Source organism: Marmota flaviventris, chromosome 3 (assembly GCF_047511675.1).
Source record: "Marmota flaviventris isolate mMarFla1 chromosome 3, mMarFla1.hap1, whole genome shotgun sequence".
NCBI classification, from domain to species: Eukaryota; Metazoa; Chordata; class Mammalia; order Rodentia; family Sciuridae; genus Marmota; species Marmota flaviventris.
This window is the reverse complement of record NC_092500.1, coordinates 23,735,313-23,755,079: the sequence shown is the minus strand read 5'-3', so window position 1 is coordinate 23,755,079 and position 19,767 is coordinate 23,735,313. Positions and strand designations below refer to the sequence as shown.

Here is a 19,767-nt window from a genome sequence, read left to right as displayed (position 1 = left end):
TCTCCTATCTTTCACTGAATGAAAAAGGAAGGATCCTTTTTAGTACAAGAGAAAATCAAAGTACATAGTTAAAAAGAGTAAAGAAGGGAAGGAAGGCGGGTGAGGTGGCGCACTCCTCTAATCCCAGTGGCTCGGTTGGCTGGGGCAGGAGGATCTCGAGCCTTAGCAAAAGAAAGAAAACAGCCTCAGCAAAAGTGCTAAGCAACTGAAGGGATATGGCTAAGTGGTTGAGTGCCCCTGAGTTCAAGCTCCAGCACCAAAAACTAAGGAAAGAGTGGCTAGAATTGAGAAAGCTTTCTAGGATCAGCACTGAGTTGGGTAACTTGGCTTCTGAAACCTGCTTAGAGCACCTTTTGCATTGAAGAATGTAGGAAGGGCTTTTTGTAAGAGTTATAAATTAAATTTTTTAAATGAGTTTTAAGAGAAATGATTAAGTTAATTTTTCCTTTAATTACTTTTATTGTTTTTAAAAAATGTGATGAAAATTTGAGGCATATGTCCTCAATTCTTTTAGAGTTTTATGTTATTAATATGGAAAAACATAGTTACTAAATATAGTGCTGAGAGTTTTCATTGTTGAGGGATTTTTCTTTTAATCTCAAGGATGCAGCTCTCTAAGTAAAAGACTTAATCTGTTTTTGTCTTGATTTCTTCATCTTGTAAATAAAAGTATTTCTCTTTTAAGAGGAAATTTATAAGATTGTGTGTAGCGGGCATATTATATACAGTTACTAGGTCTGAAACACTAATATAATAATCATGTTCATTAGTCATTTGAATTTCTGGTGAATTTTTTAGTGACTTGTCCATTTTTCTATTAATCTGTTAAAATTGAGTGTTTTTTTAATCGATGAATAATATAGCATTGAAATAATCTAACACATTCTGCATTAAAATAAAAATAAAACCTAGTGTTTTTTATAACATTGTAATACTTGCACAATATTTGTGTTATTTCAGTTGAGCCCCCAAACAAGATGATCAAGGCGTTATCCCATTGTAGAGATGCAGAAACTGGAGTTTAATTGCATTGTAAGCTTGCCTGAAGCCACTGGGATTAGAGGAGTGCGGCACCTCACCCACCTTCCTTCCCTTCTTTACTCTTTTTAACTATGTACTTTGATTTTCTCTTTATACTAAAAGGATCCTTCCTTTTTCATTAGGTGAAAGATAGGAGATTCTGACCCAGAAATTTAAGTGGTTATTTTCTGACTAGGGTAAGGCAGAAGATAACCAATAATTCTATACAAATACACATGTTTATTCCTTCTGACTATGTAAACTTGGAAGAATGAAGCTAGAAGAATGAAAAGGGAAGTTTAAATAAGTACTAGCTTTAATCTTTAACCTCATTCACTCCTTAAGATTGATAGTCTCTGAACTCCTTGGGGAAAGAATTGGAAGTCTTAAGTTGCTATGGCTTATTTTTCACTACTTTAAAATTTGATTTTTTTAAATTTTATTGTAGATGGTGAAGTTAACAAGGGAGTTGATGAGTCTGTAGGCAAAGGAGATGGTAAGAACTATTTAGAAGTATTTTCATGAAAATTAAAAATGCTATTGGATTATCTGTTGCTGTGTAACAAGTCACCCCAACATTTTGAGGCTTAACAGAACAAACATCATTTTATTACTTCTGTGGATTGACAGTCTGGGCATAATTTGATTAGATGATTTTGCCTTCAGATCTCTCTTGATGCTTCAATTAGGGTATCAGCCAGAGCTGCATTCAATTCAAAACTCAACTGGGCAAAAATCTGCTTTCAAGCTCATTCATATGGCTTTTGGCTAGAGACATTAGTTCCTTGACAGTTAAGCATCTCTCTGGGAAAGCTGACCACAGAACAGCTATTTTCCTCAGAATAGGTGAGTGAAAGAGTGAGAGATAGAAGTCACAGTGTGTTTGTAACCTTATCTTGGAAATGGCATCCTAGTATTTTTGCCATATTCTCTTTGTTAGAAGAAAATTCCCAGGTCTAACTCATATTCAAAGAAAGAGGAATACACAAGGGCATGGGTGTCAAAAGATGAGTCAGAAGCCATCTTAGAGGCTGCCTACTAAGATACATGCCACAGATACATACCAAATTAACCCTCTTCATTTATCAAAAACTAATAAAGCATTCCTTGTGTCAAGGTATTTTCACGTTTAATATTTTTTAAGCCTCACTACTCTTGAGAGATCATCATTCACATTTACATATCAGGAAGTAGGTTTAAGATTTTTAAATTTGTGCCTAAGAGTATACATCATTTAAGGGGAATAGCTGAGAAACTAGTCTTCTGACTCAAGTTCCTATGTGTTTGGCTATGTTATTCTGACTCTATTAAGTGTTTATTTTAAATATCCAAGATAAAGGATATCATGTACCATTTTTGTTCTCCTTTTCTTCAGGCTTTGACTTTCTACCACAACTGAACTCAGTGTTTCCTCCAAGAAAAAATCCAGTAACTTTAAATACTTCAGCATTGAATTCTAGTCCTCTTAATGTCTTTATGGGATCTCCAGGGAAAGAAGAAAATGAAAATCATGATCTGATAGCTGAGTCTAAGAAAGCATTTCTAGGAAAACAGGATCCTAAAGATTCCTTCAAACAGGTATGTGCCTGAAAATGATACTGAAGTCACTTTGTCACTAGAAAGTGAGTGGCTGCCAGGATATATCCTAATTATTGAGAGTGCTGTGCACTTACTAGGTAGAATAATATTTACTTTTTAACAACTAAAGAATATTTTTGAAATCTGTCTTTGGCTATGTTGAAGGTAACAGCAGATATAAATGTATACTATTTTTTCTTAAGGTAAATATTTGCTGTACTGTCTATGTAAGAACACTTGTTACCTGAATTTAATAATATATTTCCATTGCAGCATAAAACATCAAGTTGGTGGTTAAGATGTTTGCTCTAAGTTTTAGAGCAAATTTGATGGTGCTAAGAATGAAATTAATCATTATTACATTTTATGAAAAATACAGTATCCAATATAGAATTAATTTCTTATGTAAGCGTTCAAAATCTGTTATAGGAAGGCCAAGTCAGTTAGGTGTATAGTATGTGTTTATTTGTTTTCACATTTATTTTTTAGAATAATATTAAAAGATAATTATGGAGTAAATACGTCTTTTGATTTGTTTTTTAATATTTTTGTGTGGCTGTCGCATAAGAGTTTGGGGATTTTTTTTTAAATTTTGGCCAATAATTTTCATTTTAAATTATGTTCAGAAGATGCTTAGTAAATTAGTTATTTTTCCTTATGATGTTATTGCAGAGATTGTTTTTGATCTGTAAAATTAATTTATTTTGCTGCTAGTCCCAGAATATTTTTTTCTCTTTGTATTCTTCCTTCATTTCCCCAACCCTATCTTCTGTTAAAAGGGGGAGGGGGTGGTAGGAGAAATAGGTAAAAAATTTATTAGTAATATGGGTAAAACAAGAAATTAAGTATATTAAAAATTATTTTGTTTTAAATATAAAGTTTGCAAAGTTGATCTCTTCTGGTACTGAAACTGGAAATCTAAATAATTCTCCATCGTCTAACCAAACAAGAAATCTTGAGAAATTTGAAAAGCCAGAGAAAGAATTTGAAGCTCAGTTCATATATGAACCACCAGTTAATGGATCTTCAACTCCAAGTAAGTACATAAAACTTCATAACGTTTGAAAATGTTAAATTGAAAAGTCCTCCAAATATTTAACTTAAAAAGGATAGAGTGATCATAGACTAAAAAAAAATCAAGGACTTTAAAGTTTATTGGCTTGTCTAGTGTCTAGAAAACAATGACATATGTATATGAATGATTAAGTTCAGCAATATTGATTTCCTCCCCTTTTTGTGTGAATTTCATTTTCAATCTAATATGTAAGGATTTTATTAAATATGGTACAGATAGAATTATAATTTAGGACCCTTTGAAAAGGGATGGTTAACTACCTAAATTGTAGTTTTTCTTCTTCATATTTAAATCTTTCTCTTAGAATTTAAGCCACAGACTCATAAAACTTGATTGCAATTTAAAGAGTTTGAAGTTCACCTCTAAGAATATTCTGTATAAAAGAACTCTTCATATAGGAGCAACTCTTTATATAACTATTTGTATTTTACTTTAAGGTTTCTGTGGGTGTATTGCATTAGCTGAAATGCCAAGACTTTGCCTATAGCACTACTTTACTCCTACCCTCCTTCTGTTTGTTTTTGATAGTCTTGGTTTATCTGGTTTGTGGTATAGCTTGTCTCATTCGTCTTTTATTAGTAGAAATGGTTCAGAGATTCTTCAAGATTAATTCCTCTATCATATTATTACATTAGACAGTTGGCAGTTTATAAATGACTATTAGAAATAATGTCATATAAAATTTTTTAAAATTGTATTCTAGACAGTGAATTTTTCTAAATATCAGAGGAACACTGTTCTTTGCCAGTTTTTCAAGTTCCCTCATGCCAAATCTTATTTAGAAATGTTTTATGTCTCTTAGTCCAAATTGACTATTCATATTTTCTCCATTCTTTATTTTAGATCCAAAGATAGCATCCTCTGTCACTGCTGGAGTTGCCAGTTCACTCTCAGAGAAAATAGTTGATACTATCGGAAGCAATCGACCAAATGCACCATTGACATCTGTTCAAATCCGTTTCATTCAGAATATGATACAGGAAACATTGGATGACTTTAGGTAGTAATTGAGAAATTACTCTATCTAAACCTTGCATTTGTTTGTTTATTTTTATTAGTGTAAAACCAGAACTATAAGTAATGGTTACTACTTTTTATCTAAATTATTGTGAACATAAAACCATAGAAAACGTGATATGTTTTGTTGATCTAGTTGTACTGCATTTATTGACTATCAACCAGGAACAGGCCCATTTACCTAGATAACTTGACAGGGAAGTCTAGCATGCAGACTGCTATTCTGGATTTTTTTTAAATCTTCAGATTGTGAACAGATTCTTGTAAACCCATGTGTAGTTCTTATATCAGTACTTATAGATCACCTGTTAAGTGTTTTATTTTTAAATTAATTCTAAATATTTTTATATAGAATGCATCAGAATGTAATAATATAACATATGTAATATAGAAAAATTTCCTTATTCTTGCCTATCTCATCCTTTGAATGTGTTTTAGAATTTTGCTTCCTTTTACTTATTTCAGTATTTTTGGAAGCCATTTTCAATTATTAGAATCTTTTGTGGGGTTTCTTCCTCCCTCCCCTTCTAGTCTATAGTTACTTGGGATTATAATGAGTAAGAATATTGGAGATGTGCAGTTTTTGTTTGTGAATATTTCTTTTTTATGTTTAAAATATTTTTAAAATGTATTTTTTAATATTAGAAAAGTATATTTTAAAGAAAAATTATTTTGGCATTTACAGTGTACCTCGTTTATGTACCAGATACAAAAATGAACTCTGGACCCAAAAAGGACTTGTAGTTTATTCAGGACAGATACAGTACATCCTTCTATGATAGGTGTTTTATGTGAATTAGTTCTTTTGTGATTGGTAAATCGGGCAGAGTTGACAAAACAATTGGGAAATTTCATTGTTATAATAGCAGCCAAAGTAAAGTGCATGTAAAAAGCTTAATGAAGCCCCTGTCAATGTCCATCTCCTCTGACTTTCTCTTAACTTGGTGTGGCTATATGGTCTGTGTTAGAAGCACTTATTTTGTGGTTATTCCCCATTTGTGGGGATTGGGGCGGGTAGCATTTTGTTCTTGCCTCTATAACTTGACAGCCCCAATCCTTCTGCATTCTATCTTCTTCCATTAAGTAACCATCACTTTTTTAAGGTAAAGTGTCTTATTCAATATTTATCTATTAGACCATGTTTTTAAAACTGTTCTAGTATTTTTATTAAGATTTGTTTTTGTTAGTGCTCTGTGACAAAGTTGCATAAGTTTTGAGTGGTGGACCTCAATTCTTTTTTCCTAAGTCCTGTTATTTTCAATACACAGTTTTAAAGAGTGAGGTTTTTCAGGAATACATAAATATTTATGGCATAATAGCAGAACTGTCTGAACAAAATGATGTTGGAAACACAGAAAAGGAGCAATTTGCTGGGGCAAATTTAGAAAAGAATGACTGAAGAGATTTTATTTTATACTCAAGTGTGTGGGAACAGTATGAGCACAGAAACAATTGTAAATTTTAGGAATACTTGCAGAGAGAAGGTACTATGACGAGATGCGGCCGAAAAGGTAGTTATGAAAGCCTTAATATGTAGGAATGGGGGGGGGGGTCATGAAAGTAATGTGTTATTTATTATCTGTTCATTCAACAAGCATTTTAGTGTTGGTTCACCAATAGTTTTGTATGATTCGAGGGCAGTGGGCTCAGGACTTTTCCTTCAGCAGGCCTGGGGATCTGAGCCCTGGATGACTGAATTCTCTGTGCTTTATAGCCTGCCAACTCCTTGTGTTGCTAAGGGTTGATTTTTCTTTCGCTTCTGGTCTGATCCTGGCTTAGTACCCAGAGTGGCTCGGGATTTCAGTTAACTGTTCTGCTTTCAGTCTTCAGTAGGTGTATTCAGCTACACCAGTTATTGAGAGCACAGATGGAACAGTATTGAGGGACTCACTCTCAGTCAATGTCTGTGGTCTGTAGTGGGCTGCTGCCATCTTCTCCATGAGGACCTGGAGTGCTTCAGAGGGGTTATGCTCAATTCTCTTCCACCCTAAGACTTTGCAAGTGCTTTACATCTGTGTCTTAGGGAGTCTCTCAGCTCTGCTGCTTGCCTATCCATAATTTTTTACGTAAGCACTCAATGAATGCATGTGGGGGAACGTGAGCGAATAAATGCAGGCTTTTTAGTTGTGATTCCTTGGAATTCTAAACTGCCATACCAGGCTTCACCTGGTTTTTAAAAATGTATAAAAATTTCAGCTAGTTCTCTTTACCCTTTTGTAGGCAGCTTTCTCCGGCCACTGTTGTATTGATGCTGAAAATGGTGCTGGGTCTTTGTATCCTTATCATTTCTTTGCTGTTAGTTTATTTATATATATTTTTTATTCTAAACTTTGGTCAATTTAAGAATGTATGATTTTATAGGTTATCAGGCTTCTTCTCATAATTAGAATTGAGAGTTTACATATAAGTGGAAATCTGTTCAGCTGCTTTGTTGTCTTTCAAAAAGATTTAAGTTTGTTTTGGCAAGCTGGTCACCTTGATCTTGTTGTAGCTACTTTTTAAGTTTTTTTGAGAACTCCTTTATTCTAGTTTGCCTTTATTTCTAGTCTTTGCCCTTCCAGGACATCTGCTGAGTATTCACCCTGTCTTTTCAGGTGGGTCTTAAACTTTAACCTATTTCACCAGCATCACAAGGCTTCCGAAGTTCCTTCTCTGCATTTCAGCTGTTATTTTATGTTTGGTTTACTGACACATAACCCAGTACAGGCATTGTTTAGGAGGCAGCAGATAGATATCCAAAGGGGAAATTTCTGCAGGCTTCTCCTCTTCAGATTCTTGGACTTTTTAACATTGGCTTTCTTGGTAGTCCCAAACTCTAACACTCCAACACTGGTGACACTGTCTCAAGCTTCAGAAGAATGCTGCCACTCAGCCTTTTTCCACATTGTGGAATCAGCACATATTCCAGAGACAAAAGCAGAGGTAAATGTGGGTCTTACCTAGTAGACTTCCCTTCTTTGCAAGAATGTGGCTCTTTAAGCCCTGGCTATGCTGATGGTTCTCTGATACCAATGATGAATTTATTGATTGATAAGGTACTTGCTAGGCAAACATTCTACCACAACTGATATCTTCAGTTTTTAATACAACTTTCATCATAACTGAAAGCAGAAAATATAAATTATTTTAAATGCTATATAATCGCAACAGAAAATTTAAGGTACTTGAGAATAAATCTAAACAAAAATAGTGAAGATTTTTTGAGAAAAAAAGAATTTTTAAAGTGAATTACAAAGCATTTACAAATAAATGGAAAGATTTTATGAAGATGACATTTCATCTAACTTGATCTATAGATGGAATGCAGTCCCAGTCAGAATCCCAGCTAAGTTATTTGGGAGATGATGAAATGATTCCAAAATGTATATATATGGAAGAAAAAAAGATCCAAGACTACTATCCCAAAGAAGAATAAAGTTGGAGGGGACTGGTTTGATGGATGGATAAGCTTAGTTATTAAATAAAATTAAGATAATAGTATAACACTGGCACAGCATGGACAAATTGGTCACAAGAAGCAAATAGTTAGAAAGAAACCTATGTGATTCTGGAAACTTGATAAATGACATTATTAACATTGCAGGTCTGTGTCCAAAATATGGAATAATCTATAGATTGTAATATTTGCTTGTATAAGAATAAATTTACTAATTAAAAATCAATTCTGTATAGAATAAAAGTTGAATTGTAAAAATCAAAATTTTAAATGTTCTAAGAGATCTTAAAACTTCAGAGTAGGAAAATTATTAAAAATAAGGAAATGCATTACCTATAAAATTTGCAGTATTGAGTAAATTTGAGTGTATAAATAACAACTCTAATTATGAGATATCACTAATAAAGCAGAGGGATTAGCATCTGGAATACTCATATCACCAAAAAAAGCGTCAGATTATTAGTAGAACTCTTAAAAATGAAAAATAAGAACACGAGGAAAAATGTTCAAACCCACAATTAGTAAACAGAAAATGCAATGATATACCATTTCACATCCATTAAATGGGAAAATATTTTGAAAGTTCAGATATTGCAAGTCTTGGTGAAGATACAGAGCAAGAGGAATTCTGATACACTGATAATGAACATATCCATTGATACTGCCACTTTGAAAAACAAATTGCATGATTTTGTAAAACTGATGAAGTACACACGTAGCTTTATACCTTTACATCTCATCTGTGTATATGGGTGCATGTGGATTGAGAGGTGTACACATGATTATAATAATACAATAATAATAAAAACTTGAAAACAATTCAAGTATCATTTGACAGGAAAATGGGCATAACCAGTATAAATCAGTGATTTACAGATACTGAGGACCTAGAAAACAATATTTCTTAAATATAAGCTTCTCAAGACTACAGAGATTATTGTATCCTTTTTGTTAACACTCAAAAACAATCACTTTGAAAACATTAACTACAGATCGTGTCTTATATCTGCCGTGTTTCACTTGTCATTCTTTAGTTCCATCTATTTCTCAGCATATACTATGATCTCATTCTTCTTTATGGCTGAGTAAAACTCCACTGTGTATATAAACACTACATTTTCTTTACCCATTCATCTGTTGAAGGGCACCTGGGCTGCGTGGCTATTGTGAATTGTGCTGCTGCAAACATTGATGTGGATGTATCCCTATAATATGCTGATTTTAGTTCCTTTGGATAAATACCTAGGGAGTGGGATAGCTGGATCGGTTGGTGGTTCCATTCCTAGTTTTTAAAGCAATCTTCATATTGCTTTCCAGATTGGTTGTACTGATTTGCAGTCCACCACAATATGTGAGTGTACCTTTTCCCCCACATCCTTGCCAGAATTTATTATTATTTGTATTTTTGATGATTGCCATTCTGACTGGAGTAAGATGAAATCTCAGTGTAGTTTTGATTTTCATTTCCCTTATTGCTAGGCATGTTGAACATTTTTTCATAAATTTGTTGGCTATTTCTAATTTTTCTTTTGAAAAATGTGTTTAGTTCTTTTGCCCATTTGTTGATTTTTTTGGGGGGTGGGGTGGGGGGTTCTTGATATATTCTAGATATTAATCCCTTGTTGGAGGAGTAACTGACAAAGATCTGTAGGTTCTTTCTTCATGTTCTTAATTATTTCCTTTGCCTTGCAGAGCTTTTTAATTTGATGCCATCCCACTTATTGATTCTTTATTTCTTGAGTGTTAGAGATCTTTTTGAAGAAGATCTCTAACACTTGCCTGTGTCCATATGTTATAGTGTTGAGACTATGTTTTCTTCTAGCAGTTGCAAAATTTCTGGTCTAATTCCTAGGTCTTTGATCCCCTTTGGGTTGTTTTTTGTGCAGGGTAAAATAGGGATCTAATTTCATTCAAAATATGGACATCCAGTTTTCCCAGTACCATTTGGTAAAAAGACTGTCTTTTCTTCAATGTATGCTTTTGGCACCTTTATTAAATATTGAATGACTGGATCTGTTTGTCTCTGTGACTTCTATTCCATTGGTCTTTGTATCTGTTTGATGCCAAGAGCATGTGTTTTTTGCTACAGTATTACAGAGTACTGTAACTCTGTAGTATGATTTGAGATTAGGTATTGTGATGCCTCCAGCATAACTCTTCTTGCTCAGGACTGCTTTAGCTATTCTGAGTCTTGTATTCTAAACTCCCAAATGAATTTAATTACAATTTTTTCTAGTTATGGGAAGAATGTCATTGATATTTTGATAGGGATTGCAATGAATATGTATAATCCCTTTGGTAGTGTGACCATTTTGACAATATTAATTCTGATTATCCAAAAACATGGGAGATCTTTCTATCTTCTAAGGTCAAAGGTCATCCCCAGTCTTCTTTCTTCAGTGTTCTATAGTTTTCATTGTAGAGGTCTTTCACCTCATTGTTTAGATTTATTTAGTTTATTCCCAATATTCTTTCTGTTGTTGTTGAGATTATTGTAAATGGGATAGTTTTTCTGATTTCTTTTTCAGCATATTCATTATTGGACAGTGTTTTGTTTTGTTTTGGTACCAGGGATTGAACCTAGGGCATTTAACCACTGAGCCACATCTCAAGCCTTCTTTTATTTTTAATTTTGAGACAGGGTCTCAATAAGTTGTTTAGGACAATGCTAAGTTGCTGAGACTGGCTTTGAACTTGCACTCTTCCTGCCTCAGCCTCCAGAACCACTGAAATTAAAGGCATACACCACCGTAACCAGCCAGTATTGGAGTTTTTAAGAAAAGTCTTTCTTTGAACAACAAAATTCAGGAATATAACAACTTCTGTCTTGGGATTTCTGTTAAGTGTTAAGTGATATCATCAGATAGGAGCACCCAGTATATTTCTATGATTTGATAATATTCTAGCTTTAAGTTGTATGGTGGGTGACTGAGTGTTTCTTTTACCATTATACTTGCTGATTTTCTTTTGGAGACAAGAATTAATTGCATCGTACTGAGTTAATCATGTTACATCCATCAGAATAGCCCCTTTCTACTAAAAATTTTTAGTAGCACAGTCATTGATTATTATATGATTTGTAGTCTAGTGAGTTTTCTATATTTCTTGTACTATAAATCAGTGTCTTTCCTTAATGATTATTTACATATCAAGGAATGTAGTGCAGTATGAGATCTAGAGGTAGGCAGCCTGGGTTTACATCCCGCTCTACTATTTGCTAGTTGTATGATTTTTGAACAGGTTATAACTGGTCTTTAGCTCACTTACTTTGTTAGTGAAGTGGAAGAAGTCATCTCTCCTCATTGTGAAGATTAAACAAGTTCTTATAAAATTTAAGAAATAGTGCCTAGTATATGTTAAATAAATGCTAGGTGCATTAGTATTTTTATTATTGTAAATAATTATTAACATTCAATAATTTGAGACAATGAAAAAGTTTAGCAAGTTTCTTAAATGAACTAGAATTGTTTAAACTCTTATAATTCTAATGTATTTTACATTCTTCCCTAGAGAAGCATGCCATAGGGACATTGTGAATTTGCAAGTGGAGATGATAAAACAGTTTCATATGCAGCTGGTATGTATGGGAAACTGTGTTTTAAATGAATTGAGAGTTGTGTGGAGCTAAAAAAAAAAAAAAAAAAAAACAATGTATTTTTACTTATTTGCCATATCTAGTTGCTAAGATAAATAAATAGGGAGTTTCAGATATTTAATAATATTTTAACTGCTTACCTTCTTTTTAACCTGTGGTAAGTAGTTAAGGCCACTTTTTCAGCACTTTCTTTCTTTTTTCTTTTAAGAAGCAAAAACCCTCCCAAATGTGTGAGTATAAATCTACTAAACGTATTAATTTCACCAGTGATCTTTGTGATTAAGTAAAAAACAAATCATTCAGCTAGTTAATTGAACATGAGAGAAATGATAGCTGAAAGTATATAAAACATATCTTGTCAAGTAATTGTGAAACACCAGTAATCTAAACAGCATTTCCCCTTTTTCTAGAATGAAATGCACTCTTTGCTGGAAAGATACTCAGTGAATGAAGGTTTAGTGGCTGAAATTGAAAGACTTCGAGAAGAAAACAAAAGACTACGGGCTCACTTTTAAAATTTCACTGAATATGTTAATGTTTAATAATTTGGGGAGTTTCTGGCAACACAGAACTTCATAGAATCAGTATTGTTTTCTTGGTCTCTAGGGGAAGAAAAAAATTTTTTCAAGTTAAAGGGTGTTGGAATTTTACACCAACCACTGTTTCATGTTTTCTGTCACAAATATTTATATTTTTATATTTAAACTGTACAATATATCATTTGCGTAATAGGAAAGTCAACAGGATCTTTATTCTGAAAACTTTAGCTATACACTAAGTGCCCTTTTTCATAGAAAATTGTGCATAAAAATAGGTTATGTTTTTAATTACCTTTTTTAAACATATTTTTGATTGACAAATTGCCTTCCAGATTTTTTGGGGTAGTTTTAGAAGTTTGATATACCTTCTATTTTTATGGAGAAAATGCCATTGACTAATAAAACACAGTTGGCTAGTAATTATTTTGTTAATGACAAGTATGACTATTATTTATTACTTGTAAATGTGATAATTTTTTGAAATTTTGAATTGTACAGATGCATTTTATCTTTTGCGTTTATGTTAGTACTTCTGATAACTTTGTACTTCTGGTTGATATTTTTTAACATTGCCTATGAGAAAAGTTTTAAGGGTGTGTGAGACTCAACAAGAACCATATATGTGCCGATTTTCTCATGAATTATTAATATGCAAAAATTATAAAAGTTTTAATCACCATTACTCAACTAGTGAAAATTTCATATTAAATACTAAATATTACAATATCATTGCCATCTTTTCCTCCCAAGAGAGAAGTGTGAATTGTTTTGTTCTGCAGTTTGTATCATTAACTTTCTCTAATTCTTTCTGTGATATGAATAATATTTTTATATTATTTGCTTTATCATAAAATTATTTATAAAGGTTCATTGTGAAAAGAATTCACACCCCTTTGGCAGTAGTTGGACATTTGCATCTACCTGCCGTGATCTCCATTTTAGGTGTAAGATGAGGAGGGCTACTTGTTCATGTTCTTATCTCTTTCCCAAAGAGTTACACTGTATACCTTGAATATAGCTCTACTACTACATTTTGACTTCTAAGATAAAGATATATACTAAAATTTTTTAAAAATCTAGTTTAGCTTACTAACTTTATTGTTTTCCAAAATAATGGGAAATAAGTGTAAATATGCTAATAATTACTTCCAAAAATGAAAACAGGAATATTACTTTTCCCCAGTATGGCTCAGCAAATACATTGTATCAACACATATAGGTGTGTTAATGTTATCTTTTCCTGGCAGATTATGAATGCATTATGACTTGTAACAAGTTTCCTTATATGTCACCAGAAAACAGGTTTAGAAGACATAAACATGAGTGTGTTTTGCCTACATGCAGTATTTAAATCTATATTTTCCTATTGTCTTTTTATATAGGTACTCATAATGTATATTGAGGGGTGGAATAAATAAAACAATTTTAGTAACTTTATGTGTATAGATGAAACATTTTTGTCATGGATTTAAAAGCTAAGTACAAAAAATAAAATTTTTTATTAAAAAAAAATAGAAAATCTGAAATTGGACTTTTGCCTCTGACCAGAATGGTATAATAGGGATTGGATTTACCTTTCCAATGGAAATTAAAATAAAAAAGACAAAATGTCTAAAATAATTATCAGATGTTGGACATTAGGCAATTTTACCAGACAGTGATCCTTGAGTGGGGCTAACAGTGAGACCACAAAAGCTCAGTGAACTACAAACACAAGGAAAAAAAAAAAAAAAACTATACCAAAAATTCCTTAAAACCTGCAATAAGGGGAAAATTCCTAAAAGAAGCTGAAGACACAGAAGAACAAAGATAATCAGACTGTCACAGTGGAGCTTCATCCTTTTTTTTTTTTTTTTTTTTTTGGTATCGGGGATTGAACTCGGGGGGGCACTCGACCACTGAGCCATATCCCCAACCCTATTATGTATTCTATTTAGAGACAGGGTCTCACTGGGTTGCTTAGCACCTTGCTTTTGCCTAGGCTGGCTTTGAACTTGTGATCCTCCTGCCCCAGCCTCCTGAGCCACTGGGATTACAGGCGTGTGCCACCGCGCCCAGCTGAAGTGTCATCTTTAAAGTACCAAAAGAAAAATTTCAATTTAGAATTCTATATTTAGAGAGAATGCTTTCAAAACCAAAAATGAAAAGACATAGAAAAGATGGAAGGTTTTTCACAAGCAGAATGAACTACAGGAAATATGAAAGAATGCCTTTTGTTGGAAAATGATACCACATAGAAATCTTCAGCTACACAAAGGAATGAAGAACACCAAAAAATAGTAAATATGTGAACAAATAATCTTTTTCCTTGTTTTAAATTTTATTTCAAAGATAATAGATTAAGTAAAAAATAAAAACATCAGATATTGTGTTTCACGTATGTAAAGTTAACTTGTACCATGATCATCAAGGTTGGGAGGATGAGAGAGAAAGTACAGTACTCCTAAGTTTCTTCCACTAACTGAAGCAGAAAAATATTACCTGAAGTAGACTGTGATAAGGATGTAAATCCTAAAGCAACCACAAAAAAATAAATAAACCAACAAAGATGATAAAATGTGGCCATAAAAAAAAAAAAATCCAAAAGGAGAGAAAAGGGAAACAAAAAATAGATGGAAAATAAATACTAAGATGATAGATTTAAATAGCCATATCCATAGTTACTTTAAATGTGAATTGTTATTTACTCTTAATCAGATTGAATCTTTTTAAAAAAAATCCAACTACATAGTGAATAAAACCCAGTTTAAATATGAAAATTTAAATATAAAAAGAGGAAATATTAATATATTGAATCAAATGAAGACAAGATGCCAAAATTTCAGGGAATCAACTAGAGCAGTTTTTGTGGGGTTTTTTTTGTTTGTTTGTTTGTTTGTTTTTGTGTGTGTGTGTGGTGTTGGGGATTGAGCCCATGGCCTTGTGCATGTGAGGCAAGCACTCTACCAACTGAGCTATATCCCCAGCAGTTCTTTCAAATATTTAAAGAAAGCATCTCAGTTCTCAACAAATGCTTATAGGAATTAGAAGGGGATAATTTCTATCTCATCAAGACCAGCATTACCCTGATATCTAAATAAGGCAGCATCATGACAAAATTACATACCAATACTTACCATGAACACAGATGCAGAGGTTCTACCTCAATTTTAGTAGTTTGAATCTTTTGATGGGTAAAAAAGATAATACATATAACCAAGAATACAAATGTGGGCCAGCTCTAGAAAATTATAATTCACTGTATTCAAGTATCCTGGAGAAAACATAATAGTCTCAGAGAGATCATTTGACAAAACCCAAAATTTATTCCTAATTAAAAACTGCAAATTAGTAGTAAATACATTTGTCTTCAATCTAACAAGGGATATCCATGAAAAATCAGCAGCTGGGCTAAAAACGTCTGGTGAAAAAATGGAATGCTTTTCCTAAGGTCTGGGACAAAGTAAGGATATGTAATGTCTCCTGTTAAACATTGGTGTGGAGTTTCTGGCCAGGACGGTTAGGTAAGAAAATTAAATGAAAGGCATCCAGATTACAAAGGAAGAAGTAAAAAATGTTTATTCACAGATGACATATTGACTCTAGAAAATCTTATGTAGAAAAAAAATCTAAATTTAATGATGCTATAGACTACAAATTCGTAAACAAAAATCAATTGCATTTCTATAAGGAACAATCAGTGCGGAAATGCATAAAAAAATACCATTTTCAGGAACATAAAAATGAGACACAAGTATAAATTTGATAAAGGATAATGCAAGACTTGTACACTAAATTCTGCAAAAACAGCTGGAAGTAAACCAAATAGACATATGTATGAATGGATTGGAAGGCTCAATGTTGTTAAATGACTTCTTTCCACATTGGTATGTATTTAGCCAAATCACATTAAGAATTTTAGCAGAATTTTTTTTGTAGCAGAATTTGCTAAGCTGCTTCTAAACTTTGGAAATATTAGTGTAGAATAACCACCCCACCTCGGAAAAATTTTAAAAACACAATAGAGGGGTTACGTTTCATAATTTTGAAGTTTGTTGTCAAGCCATAGCTAATCAAGACAATGAAAAACCATGAATACAGTGACATACATTAATGTAGCATAGTAAAAATCCAGAAATACACCTATATATAATCAACTGATTTTGAACAAACATATAAAGGTAATTCACTAGAGAAAGGAAAGACTTTTTCAAAAGATTTTGTGGGTATATATGAAGACTTATATGCAAAACTGAAAAATCCTGATTCATACTTTGCATTATGTACAAAAAATTAACTCAAAATGAATCACAGAACAAAATATAAAACAAAATGTTTGTGACTTTGGGTAAATTGAACTTAAGCAAATTAAGATATGATCTTCAAAAGGTACTCTTAAAAAAATTAAAAGGCAGAGCACTAAGAAAATGTTGCTTAATCATATCTAAAAAGATCTTCTATCCAGAATGTGTAAAGGAATCTTAAGACAATAAGAAAACTCTTCGAAATGGTTAAATGATTTAGATGGATACTTCTCTAAAGAAGCTACGAAGGATGCAAATATTTGCATAAAAACATACTTGTAATCATTGTCTTTAGGGAAATGCAGACTACAAAACAATGAGATACTACTACACTCTTATTAAAGTAGTTAAAACTTTAAAAACTGACTATACCATGTGTTGGTGTGGATATGGAGCAACTGTAATATTCTAGAAATTGAATATAAAATAGGACAGTCATCTTAAGTAACATTTTGACTGTTTCTTATACCATTGAACATATGACTGTCATAGACCCTAACCCTTTGCTCCAAATATTTAAGAGAAATGAAAGTATACACATAAGACTTGTACATGAATGGGCATAACAGTTCCAGTTATAATAGCCAACATCTTGAAATAACTGAAATGTTGTCAACAGGAACGGATAAACAAATTGTATTAAAATAGAATATCATCCAGCTATATAAAGGGAATAAACTATAATATGTACAGCAACATAGATGAATCAAAAAATAATTATATGGAGTAGCATAAACCAGTACCATGTGGTTCCAGTTATGTACAATCCTAGAAAATGCTAACTTAAGTATGGTGACAGAAAGCAGTTAGTGTTTGCCTAGAAACAATGGGGAAAGGGTAAGAAGACTTGTGGGTGATGACTACATTTATAAACTGATTATGATGATGCTAGTATCCATGCCAATATTTTCCAAATTATATATTTTAATTATGTGTGGTTCATGTCAATTATACCTCAATCTGGTTGGTTGGTTGGTTTTGATACTGGCAATTGATCTCAAAAGGTACATCTCCAGCTTTTCAAAAAAAAAAAGAATTTCTTTCTTTCTTTTTTAGATAGGATCTTGCTAAGTTGTGGTTTCATCTAACAACTTAAGAAAAAATAGTGCTTATAAAAGCCATAAGAAGTTAACTATGCTATTACTAATTGTATACTTTGATCAATTATCAAAATAGCTTATTTATACTGGGAAATTGAATGTTCACATGCCAAAGTAGGAAGTTTGACCCCTGTACAAAATATACTCAATATAGGTTGTCCATGTCTTAAGATTTTTTTGTGTGTGAGACTAAATTTAAAAATGATGGCCTAATTAACATGCTGTTGGACGTTTCAAGACAGCACAGCATTCCATCAATGGCATGCATATTGCAGGCAGCTTTTAGGTAGATTTATTGTGATAATAGGGAGCAGATGAAAATGCTAAGGGATTTGAAAACCTATAGTTTGGACAGAAAAGTACATGTTAAACAGGGACTATGAAAGCCCCCCCCCCTTTGTTTGTTTTTGTTTTGTTTGTTTGAGAGGGATTACAGCCTCTAAAGGGGCTTTGCATAGAGATAATAGGAAAGATGCCTTGAGGTCATCTCAGGAATTTTCAAGACCACATCCATTGCAGGCTCAAGGATGTTAAAGGGAAAATTCCTTTGAGAAGAAATCATGGGGTCCCCTGCTTGCACTGGGACCCTAGGAAGTTGTTTCACTATGTTGAGCCACTCAGGCACTCAGAAGTTTCTGCAGCTATGATACCAGAAGGCCCAGGTACTATGTGAGCTGGCATCATCCACGTGGTGCTGGTTCTGCAGGAATGCACAATGCTGGAGTTGAGAGTCATGGACACTGCCATTGAGAGTCCAGGCAAAGTTGAGCAGAGTTTCAGTCCCTGAGAAGGTGATGTGTGAAGATATGAAGGTGAACCAAGACTGGAATTGAGACCCCAGGAATTAAGAGTTACCAATAATGTGGACTGTCCACTGAGAAAAAACTGCTGACAAAAGGAGAAAGCTCATACACACTGGACCTGGCAAAAGCAAAGGGGCAGGGCTGCCCAAGTCCTTTGGAATAACCCCTTACAGTCCTGTGTCCTGTGCTATGTGCAGAGGCTGGGATTTGTTTGCCCAACTGGGTTTCCACCTTGCTTTGGTCCCGTCCCTTCTTCCTATGCCCCATTCCTCCTTTTGGAAGGGAATGTTTACTCTAAGCCACTGCATATTGGATATAGAGAGCTTGCATTTTATTTTTACAGGGGTTCACAGCCAAAAGTTTTCCTTGGGTCTCAGAGGAAACTTTGAACTTGGACTTGAACTTGGACTATGGGGCTTTTGAAGATGAGCTAAATGCAATTTTCATTGTGAGGTAGACATGAGTTTTAAGGGACCAGGGGTGGAATGTTGTGGTTGGAATGTGCGATGTCCCCTAGAACCTCCTGTGTTAATGCAGAAATGAATATTCAGGAGTAAAATGCTTAGATTATGAGAGCCATAACCTAATAAGTTCATCCCAGGTTGAGTAGTCTCTCTGGGTGGTTACTATAGGAAGGTGGGGTATGTCCTAGAAGGGTACATATTCTCTGATCTTCTGATCGCCTTTCTTTCCCTTCTCCTCCTCTCCTCTCCCCTCCTGTCCCCTCCCCTCCTCTCCCCTGGTTGACCCTGACATGAACTGAGAAGCTTTTCCCCACTGGGCCCTTCTGCCAAGATATGCTGTCTCACTTTGAGTCCAGAGCTGTACAGTTGGCATCTATGGAATGAGATCTTTGAAACTGTGAGCCCCAAATAAACTTTTCCTCCCCTAAGATGTTCTTGTTGAGTATTTTGGTCCCCAGAACAAAAAACTGACTAAAGCAAAGGCTCAACTCACCAGGAAGAAATAAAAATTCTAATATTTCATGCATCTAACAACATAGCATGGAATATATAAAGCAAATATTACAGATGTTAAGAAAGAACAAAGTTCAAAATTTTATGGGAGATTTTGACACACCTCTAAATAATTGATAGAAGAAAAACACTGGCTATTCAGTTCTCTTTATAGTTTACTAAGGTTTTTTTTTTTTTAATTATGAATGGTTGCTGAGTTTTATCAATTGCTCTTGAGGCATCTATTGAGATACAGTTTTCTTTTTTAAAATCTGTGAATGTAGTGATTCATGTTGATTGTTAAATGTTAAATCATTCTTGAACCCTTAATAGACCTCATTTTTTTGTGTGTGAGTCTTTTGGGT

The 19,767-nt window shown here is 33.4% G+C and overlaps 1 protein-coding gene across 3 annotated transcripts in view; it reads left to right on the top strand.

The window, feature by feature from the left end:
• Positions 1–13,786, top strand: part of Nedd1 (NEDD1 gamma-tubulin ring complex targeting factor) — a 58,558-nt gene extending 44,772 nt beyond the window's left edge. For all 3 annotated transcript variants that reach the window (XM_071609619.1, XM_027927880.3, XM_071609618.1), the window contains exons 10-15: positions 1,469–1,516; positions 2,396–2,598; positions 3,478–3,634; positions 4,517–4,673; positions 11,637–11,703; positions 12,132–13,786. In XM_071609619.1, the coding sequence (XP_071465720.1) occupies positions 1,469–1,516; positions 2,396–2,598; positions 3,478–3,634; positions 4,517–4,673; positions 11,637–11,703; positions 12,132–12,236 (737 nt within the window). In that variant the 3' untranslated portion in view covers positions 12,237–13,786. The remainder of the gene's footprint in view (positions 1–1,468; positions 1,517–2,395; positions 2,599–3,477; positions 3,635–4,516; positions 4,674–11,636; positions 11,704–12,131) is intronic.
• Positions 13,787–19,767: the final 5,981 nt, after the last annotated feature.